The sequence below is a fragment of the Diabrotica virgifera genome, chromosome 9, assembly GCF_917563875.1.
Source record: "Diabrotica virgifera virgifera chromosome 9, PGI_DIABVI_V3a".
Classification (NCBI taxonomy): domain Eukaryota; kingdom Metazoa; phylum Arthropoda; class Insecta; order Coleoptera; family Chrysomelidae; genus Diabrotica; species Diabrotica virgifera.
In genome coordinates, this window is record NC_065451.1 from 136818354 (window position 1) to 136828520 (window position 10167).

The window sequence follows — 10167 nt, forward strand, 5'->3', positions numbered from 1 at the left end:
AATTAATTTCAATTTGAGAATTTTGGGTCAAATAACATTATATCATATTAGTAACGTGTGAATACGTTGTCGATAGTCGAAAGAGATCAAATTTGTTTTCAGAGGGGACGGAGCTGTGGAGAGAATTGGATAATTCATACAGTTTTTTTTTGGTACAATCGATATACCAAAATTGCATTAGAAAGGACATTGAATATTACTTGATTTGTTTATGTAGGATAATAAGCTCGATTTTAGATTGGAATTGTATTGTATTATACATGCATTATTGAAGGTTCACGTACGTAGAACGATTTTGTTTGATAAACATTGTATGTTAATAATCTTTGGAGGTATTTTAATCAGTTTATTTTATTACATGATTTTCATATCATATTGTTTTATTCCGTTATTATTTATACCCAAACCATCAGCTGTAAAGTGTAGATATTGAAGCAGGAGTAAAACCTGAGATATCAAAATTGAAAGGTGTGATATGAATCATAAATCAAAAATTTAAATAATTTTTATATAATTCTTTTTTTGTAAAGTTTAAAACTAAAATTCTTGATATCACATTAGTATGTATGTATGTATGTATGTATGTATTTTTCTATTAAGCTAGAATAAATTATAACCTTTTCTTTTTGCTATATTTACGTTCTTGATAAATTTAGCGGATGAACAAAACAAATAAATAAAATGTATTTAGTGAAAATATTTAATTATTTTTTTAAGGGTATAAAAAAATTAGTATTTTTGGTGGTCAAAATTAGCACTGAAGCTTAATTGCAGAGCTGAACCTACAAAACTGTGTTTATTTTCTTTTCTTTTTGTCAGTATTCCATTGTTTTTTTTTTCTCTTAAAGGGCATAGCCGGGTAACAATGTTAAAATTGCCCCAGTGGAAACTTGACCCCAAATTTTGGGGTATTGTTCGGCATCACAAAAGATGAAGATTCACCAAATTTTAGCCCAAAATATCGACACATAACCTCAAAATCCAATAAAACGTCAAAAATCATTTTTTGGGCATAACTCGCTTAATTTTTGACCAAAAAATATTTCTTTTTTTTAAATTAAAGGTTTTTTTGTGCTCTACAACATTTTTCAAAAAAAAAAGTTGGCGGGAAATTCAAATAGATTTAAGCGTTTGAAAATTTTAAACGCCCATAAAAAAATAACAAAAAATATGGATCGCTCGAAAAAAATATATATAGTGTATGATCACCAAAGCTATGTTCCAGAATTTTTTCAGAATTTTTAAAGTGGTACAAGGGAGTTAAAAATCAAAAAAACCGGTTTTTTACCGTTTTTTCGCCGTTTATTGAGTCACATTTTTAGTCAGAGATGCGCTACTCTTTTGAAAAATATTTGAGTAAATAGCTGACAATAACATCTTTAATTTGGATTCCGGATTAACCATTTTGGACCCTTAGAACCAGAGTTATGGTGATTTAAAAAGGCGAAAATCTGATTAGAACCTTCGATTCTCCGGCGCTTTCACCGTTTATTCGCTGTTTTTGAGTTATACTTTTAGTTAGAGAGACGCTACTCTTTTGAAAATTATCCGAGCCATCAGTTGACATCAATACCTTTAATTTGGACCCAGAATGAACCATTTTGGATCCTTAGAACAGGAATTATGATGATTTAAAAGACGAAAATCTGGTTAGAATCTTCGGTTTTCCAGATATTTCGCCATTTTTTCGCCGATTTGTGTTACATTTCTAGTTAAATTATTATTCAACTAACTTTTTTTCAAAAACTGAAATCAAGACCTTAAGTTGAACCCTAGATTTGGCCCTGTGAACCACTTAAGCTAAGCAATATGAATCAAAAATTGATAATTTGATAAATAAAAAGGTTTTGCCATTTTTTTTGTTATTTTTGCTTTTTTAATGCGTATTTAACTTAATCTTTTACATACAACAAATAAATTTTGTAATCTGCATACATGATTATATATAATACATTAAAGAAAAAAAACGCACCTATTATTCCTATTTATTATATGTAATCCTTATTATTTATAATTTTTACGCTGCGCATGAGACAAATGAAAAAAATTGTATTTTCCTTATTAGCTCACTTGTTCTGTGTGTGTCAAGACCTTTAGGTTGCAAGTCTATATATGCGCCGTGTAAACGTAGCGTGTATGAGTCTTAACCGGCAAACACATGTGTTTGATAATTATTAAACTGTGATTGTTTGTATTCAGTTTGACTCATTAGTAAAATAATATAAAAGTGAATCGTTTACATTTTTTATAAATAATATTCACAAAAAAGATCAAGAAAGTGTATATACAATGAAAACTTAGTGCATTAAGACAATCTTACTTGTAAGTATACTTGTAGTTCTTACATCATTTTGAAGGTTAAGAATTTATTCATTCTAAAAGTAAAGAATAAGAATAATTTAACTACTTCTGAATATATATGAAGAGTTTTTAATATTACTTAAAAGAAGTTTTAAGATTTATTTATTGTAATTCATAATATAAAATTAACTTCTTGAAAATAAAATTTCAATAAATATGATTTGAAATATATACTGATTTTAGTTTTTATAAGCTTCTTAGCAAGATGAATATTTTGACATCAAAAAATTGTCCATCAAAAAATTTTACAATGTTAAATGTCAACGTAAAAAAAGATGTGAATGAAAAGCTGAAGTGCTGTTGAAAATTTTGTTCTTGATTACACTCTTAAAATATTCAAAACATTATTATTATGCATTGAAAAAAATTCAAGATTATTTAAAGAAAAGTTTATATCTTCTTGAGCAGTTGAATTTCAAATAAATAGTTTTACCACAAAATAGTTTTAATAACAGCATTCTACTTATTCAGATAAAGATCTGAAGTATTTGTTACTTTTAATTTTTTGCTTTTTTTGGCAGTATGTTATTGAATATCTATCTTCTACTCTTATTTCATTATTTATGAAATATTTTTGATTTTGTGGCAATTGTTTTTATTTGATCTTATTCTTATTGCGAACCAGTGCTATGTCCCATCAGAGAATCATCCATAGTATAATATACTCCTTGTATATATGCATATGCAATATTTATGTATAATTGGAGGAACAATGCAAAAAAATGACATGATGTTTTTTTTTACTTTTATATAAAAGAAAGAACATACACGCTAAACCTTAAAGCGGAATAATTACAGTCTAAAATAATAATATTGATTGCATGCTTTATTTATCAGAAAGTACTTAGCGAAGACTGGCAGTTTTGATGTAAGAAGTTAAAAACATTATTTGAGTAAATATTATTAGAATGTATCAAAAAATACATTTAAAATGGTTATTTTATTATACGTAGAAAATGTATAACTTTTATATTTCACCGGTAGCTAAAAATGTTTATATAAAAAATCAAAAACCTTATATTATTAATAAAATCTATTCTCTAGCCAATATTACAGTCTAAAATAATTATATTCCTTGCATGCTTTATTTATCAGAAAGTTCTTAGCGAAGACTGGCAGTATTGATGTAAGAAGTGAAAAACATCATTTGAGTAAATATTATTAGACTGTATTTTAATAGTATAATAAAGTAACCATTTTAAATGTATTTTTTGATACATTCTAATAATATTTACTCAAATGATGTTTTTCACTTCTTACATCAATACTGCCAGTTTTCGCTAAGAACTTTCTGATAAATAAAGCATGCAAGGAATATAATTATTTTAGACTGTAATATTGGCTAGAAAATAGATTTTATTAATAATAGAAGGTTTTTGATTTTTTATATAAACATTTTTAGCTACCGGTGAAGTATAAAAGTTATACATGTCCTACTTATAATAAAATAACCATTTTAAAGGTATTTTTTGATACATTCTAATAATATTTACTCAAATAATGTTTTTAACTTCTTACAACAATACTGCCAGTTTTCGCTAAGTACTTTCTGATAAATAAAGCATGCAATCAATATTATTATTTTAGACTGTAATTATTCCGCTTTAAGGTTTAGCGTGTATATATAAAAATATTTTGGAATACACAAATAAATAAATATATTATAGACTAGAAATTATCTCTTGCAAATTCCATAATTTTAAATTATCCTGGACATATTCATCCATTCTTATATATATGGGTGATTCTTTGACACATTTAATCTTCAAAAAAAAAATTTTTGTCTTAAAGTGGTGGAATATGTTGTATGGCATCTTCTGAATATCCGTGAATTTTTTCAAATTTTTTGGACCCCTTTAAGTGGGTCAAATAGGAGTCTAAAAATCGATTTTTTTTCATTTTTTGGAGTTTTAAGCCCGTTTTTTGATATTGTTAACTCAAATTGACACATTTTAGGTAAAAAGTGGTAGAGACATTAAATACAGTGTTTTTAAACCTTTTTACTTTATGATTTAATTCATAATCCCATCGAACATGTTCATCTAGTAACTTGCCCAGATATTTAAACCTAATGAATGACTATAATGAACTTAAAAAATGCTTCTTTTTATTTTTTTTTCATTTTTTATTAAAACTATATTTTAGGGTACGAAAAAAATATTTATTATTTATCAATGTGTAATATATTTTACTCTTGCAAAATTATTTTATTAAGGTTTACTTTTAATTTTTTTAATGCTAATTTTAGATTTCCAGTGCATTTGATATGTAAAAATGTTTCATTGCAGACTCAGAATGTCTTCTGGCAGTGCAACTAAAAAGTGTGTAAGTTGCGGGATTTTTTCCAATAAAGTCCCAGGAAGTAAGAAGATTGTAACATCAGAATCCGAAGCTGAAAAATTATCTGATTTTTTTGATGTCGCTTGTACTGTAGGTAGCTATTTATGTAGAAAATGCTACACGAGGTATTCATTTAATTCAAAGTCGACTTCAGACGTAAAATGTGAAAGTCAAGAGGTAAAAAGTAGCCAAGAAGTAAAAAGCAGCCAAGAATCTTCCGCCACTACATCCGCTTTTTCACAGTCTTCTGGCTCAGTATTTGAATATAATGTTACAGAAGAAAAAGAAATTGAATATGTTTCATTACCGTTTCAAAGAACCATAGCTACGCACAGTAAATGTTTCATATGTGGAAAAATTTCTAGGACAGTTTTAGTCCCATTTGAAGCAAGAAAGCAGGTGTTTTTAGCAACTAGGATTTTTATACCAAACGGTAATCGTTGCTGTTCAGATCATTTAATAAAAAAGCGATTCTATATAGAAGACATTGGTAATTTTCCAGTATTGGTATATTCATCTTCAAGTAATGTCGAAGTGAATGAGGTGTCAAAACTCTTAGAATGTTTAAGCGTTTCTGCTAACATGGAGCTTACTGATAAAGTTGGTGACTACACTTTATCAGAAGAGCGCTTAAAAGCATTTACAGGACTCACATGGGAGCAAGTAATTGAATTAAAAGGCATGATGACTTCGATGAGAAATACTCAGAATCGTACGGTAACGCAAGCTGTAGTCGTTTTTTTATTCAGAATGAGAACCGGATTATCAAATGAAATAATACGTTCTGTATTAGGATTAGAACGTCCACAACAAGTTTCTGATTTTTCTGATTCCATTTTGAAGTCATTCGAGATCGACGTACTACCTACAAGATTTGGTATCAAATCATGCACTCGACAGCTAATACTTGAAAATACTGCTCCTATAGCTAAAGAGCTTCATCAAATTAAAGACGATGAAGTCTCTTTAGTTTGCGATGGGACTTATCTTCGTCATCAAAAGAGTAGCAACAACGATTACCAAAGGAAGTCGTATTCGGGTCAAAAAAAAGTCCCTTTGACTAAGCCTTTCACGATTTGTACTACCAATGGTTTCATCGTCGATATCATGGGACCTTATACTGCCAACATGAATGATGCTCAGATTATGGAAGATATAATTTCGGATGAAACTGGTCTATCAGCTTTGTTAGAGAAAAATGATGCATTTTTCGTTGACAGAGGATTTCGTGATGTACAAAATAAATTAGAAGAGCATCAGTATAGAGTTTTTATGCCCGCATTAAAGGGTAAACGAAATCAATTAAGTGCAGAAGAATCGAACGAGTCACGAAAAGTTACGTTAATTCGCTGGGTGGTTGAAGCAGTCCATGGGATCATTGGAATGAAGTACAAATTGCTTCACCACCAATTTGACAACAAACTGCTTCACAATGCCGGACTATATTGTCGAATCGCTGGATTTTTAGTAAACCAATTTGGCAAACGAAGCGTTTCAAAACTATCTACAAGTAACAATGTTTTAGAGCAAATTAAAAAGCAGAGTCTTAAGGAAAATTCATTGGCTGTTGAAGTTGATTCGAAAAGATTAAATCGAAGGAAAGTACCATTCCGAAGATTGACATCGGGTGAAATTTTGGATTTTCCGGAGCTAACGGAAGAAGATTTAAAGGTATTTTTTACAGGTACCTATCAACTTAAACAGACAATCTCATACTTAGCTGAGATGATGGACGAAGATGGCAACATTCAAATTGACTACTTGAAGGAAACTCCTGAGATAATTAAAGTACAAGTGAGGTCTCGACATATATCGAGAAAAACGTACAATTGCTTTATTCATTATAGCCCAAATAGTATTGGTTACAACGGAATTTTACGCTATTGCTGTCAATGTGCCAATGGATTACGGACAATAGGTTGCTGCTCACACGTCGCTGCAGTTATATACTATCTCTCGTTTGCTAGATATGAATCAAAAATTTTGAGACCTGCACATAAACTTTCCAAATATTATGAAAAAGATGGTGTGTATCCAGTTATCGAAGAAGATAGTGATGAAGACTAGAGATGATCTACTCTTCATAAATAAATAAGTGTATGTGTATGTGTGTGAGTAAGAATGAATAAAGATAAAAAATGCAAGGTGGAATGATGAGTGTGAACAAATACATTATAATTCGTGTCAATTTTTAATGTAAAAGATTAAGTTAAATACGCATTAAAAAAGCAAAAATAACAAAAAAATGGCAAAACCTTTTTATTTATCAAATTATCAATTTTTGATTCATATTGCTTAGCTTAAGTGGTTCACAGGGCCAAATCTAGGGTTCAACTTAAGGTCTTGATTTCAGTTTTTGAAAAAAGTTAGTTGAATAATAATTTAACTAGAAATGTAACACAAATCGGCGAAAAAATGGCGAAATATCTGGAAAACCGAAGATTCTAACCAGATTTTCGTCTTTTAAATCATCATAATTCCTGTTCTAAGGATCCAAAATGGTTCATTCTGGGTCCAAATTAAAGGTATTGATGTCAACTGATGGCTCGGATAATTTTCAAAAGAGTAGCGTCTCTCTAACTAAAAGTATAACTCAAAAACAGCGAAGAAACGGTGAAAGCGCCGGAGAATCGAAGGTTCTAATCAGATTTTCGCCTTTTTAAATCACCATAACTCTGGTTCTAAGGGTCCAAAATGGTTCATCCGGAATCCAAATTAAAGATGTTATTGTCAGCTATTTACTCAAATATTTTTCAAAAGAGTAGCGCATCTCTAACTAAAAATGTGACTCAATAAACAGCGAAAAAACGGTAAAAAACCGGTTTTTTTGATTTTTAACTCCCTTGTACCACTTTAAAAATTCTGAAAAAATTCTGGACCATAGCTTTGGTGATCATACACTATATATATATTTTTCGAGCGATCCATATTTTTTGTTATTTTTTTATGGGCGTTTAAAATTTTCAAACGCTTAAATCTATTTGAATTTCCCGCCAACTTTTTTTTTTTTGAAAAATGTTGTAGAGCACAAAAAAACCTTTAATTTAAAAAAAAAGAAATATTTTTGGTCAAAAATTAAGCGAGTTATGCCCAAAAAATGATTTTTGACGTTTTATTGGATTTTGAGGTTATGTGTCGATATTTTGGGCTAAAATTTGGTGAATCTTCATCTTTTGTGATGCCGAACAATACCCCAACATTTGGGGTCAAGTTTCCACTGGGGCAATTTTGACATTGTTACCCGGCTATGCCCTTTATTACTAAGTTTTAGTTTAGTAAGAATTAGTATTAATGGGCAATAATAATGAGATAAATTTAAGGATAGCACACGTTAACATAAGGTCACTAACTAATGGATTTCAGCACTTTGTTGACATTGTAAAACAGAGCACTTTTAGTATAGTTGCAATGACATAAACATGGCTTAACAACAACGTACTAGATAATAGTATAGCTTTAAAGGGTTTTAGGTTTTTCAGGAAAGACAGAAATTGCAGAGGTGGAGGTATTATGATATATTTTGCAGATAACTTAAATGTTGAAATATTAAATCTTGATTCAGTTGTAAACAATAGTGTAGAGTTTTTATGCTTAAAGATAAAGTTATATATACATTAGCACTTCGAGCCAAGCAGGCTCATGGCTTGGTTTACAATCTTCCTCCATTCTTGCTTGTTCTTCGCTTTTTCTTTCCAATTGGTTGCATTGAGATACTTCAGGTCATCATTAACTTCATGGCTCCATCTGGTCCTAGGTCTTCCTTTTCTCTTTTTACCACCTATTGTAGCGCTTAACATGATTTTAGGCATTCTAACTTGGGCCATTCTTTGGACATGTCCTAACGATCTAAGTCTTTGTGATCTTACAACTGCAATTATATTAGGCTCCTTATACAATTCTTCTAACTCCTTGTTTGTTCTTCGTGTCCACTGATTGTTGATTATTTTTCCCCCAAATATCCTTCTAAGTGTTTTTCTTTCCCATACTTGTAACATTGATTGCTCGGTTTTTGTCATAGTCCAAGTTTCTGAGGCATACGTAACTATTGGTCGTATCACAGTTTTATACGTTCTTAATTTAGCTGCTTTGGATATATTTTTGCTTCTGAGTATTTTATTGAGTGCATATATGCAACGATTCCCTGACATTAGTCTTTTGTGTATTTCATCCCGGATATTTGGTTTACTAGAAAATAAGGTCCCTAAATATTCAAATCTGTCTACCTTTTCAAATTTATACATTGTTCCTTCATTCGTTGTTATCATTAAATATTGCCCTTGTTCAAATTTTTTGTCGGTCCATTCCATATACTTAGTTTTTGTTTCATTTATATAAAGTCCTTTTTCTCGAGCTGCCTTTTCTAGTCGTTCTACTACCTCTTTTAGTTGTTCCTTGCTTCTGGATAGAATTACTACATCATCCGCGAATGCCAAACATTGATGTTTTTTGTGATATATATGTCCTGATCTGTTAATATTAGCCTCTTTTATTATCATTTCCAATACTACATTAAATAGCAGTGATGACAACGGATCCCCTTGTCGTACTCCTTCTTTCACTTCTAAATTTTCTGTTAGTTTGTTATTAACTTTTACTTTATTTTCTGTTTTCGTAAGTGTAAGCTTTATCATTCTTATTATTTTTGGTGAAACTTCTAGATTTTTTAACGCTTTATATATTTCTTTTCTTTTTATTCTATCAAAAGCTTGCTTAAAATCTAAGAAGAGTGCCATTGTTGGTTTATTATATTCATAGCTCTCAGCTTGTATTTCTCTTAAAGTAAAGATGTTGTCTATAGTACTTCTTCCTTTTCTAAAGCCACACTGGTATTCACCTATGCTATTGTTAAGACTTCTTGCTAGCTTGTTTTTGATGTGGACTGCTAATATCTTATATATTACATTTAATAGTGCCACGCCCCTATAATTTTGACATTCTGCTTTGTCCCCCTTTTTATAAAGAGGACATATCACTGCTTGCTTCCACTCCATTGGTAGTTCTTCCTTTTCCCATATGTTTTTTAGTAATTTGTGTATTTTGTCTGTAAAGATACGGGATACGGGATCGGGATACAGCCAGTTTCATAATTATTGAGTACCAATTTCAAATGGTGAACAATGATGGTCAAAAAAAGATAAAGTTAAAAAACAAAATAATTGGTTTGGGTACTTTTTACAGGCCACCCAAATAAAATACCCAAAACTGCATTGAAATAATTGAAGATATCCTAAACAGGTTAATTCCAGAATGTAACGAGGTTATCTGCCTTGGTGATCTTAATGTAAATTTACTAAATATTTCAAACCCTGTTGGTCAGACTTTCGAGAGCTATGACTTAGCGAAGTTAATTAATGAACCCACTAGGGTAACTTCGCGCAGTGTCACATTACTAGATCCAATTTTCGTATCATGTCCATGTAAGATTGTCAAAAGCGGTATTGTCGACTGTAGCTTAGTGAGTGATCA

The 10167-nt window shown here is 30.3% G+C and overlaps 1 protein-coding gene across 1 annotated transcript; it reads left to right on the top strand.

The window, feature by feature from the left end:
* Positions 1-4656: 4656 nt before the first annotated feature.
* On the top strand, positions 4657-6768 carry LOC126891422 (uncharacterized). The gene has a single exon (XM_050660596.1). The coding sequence runs from the start codon at positions 4657-4659 to the stop codon at positions 6766-6768; it is 2112 nt and encodes a 703-aa protein (XP_050516553.1).
* Positions 6769-10167: the final 3399 nt, after the last annotated feature.

Coding starts and splice junctions, on each gene's coding strand:
- LOC126891422 (XM_050660596.1), top strand. CDS start 4,657: ATGTCTTCTGGCAGTGCAACTAAAAAGTGTGTAAGTTGCGGGATTTTT.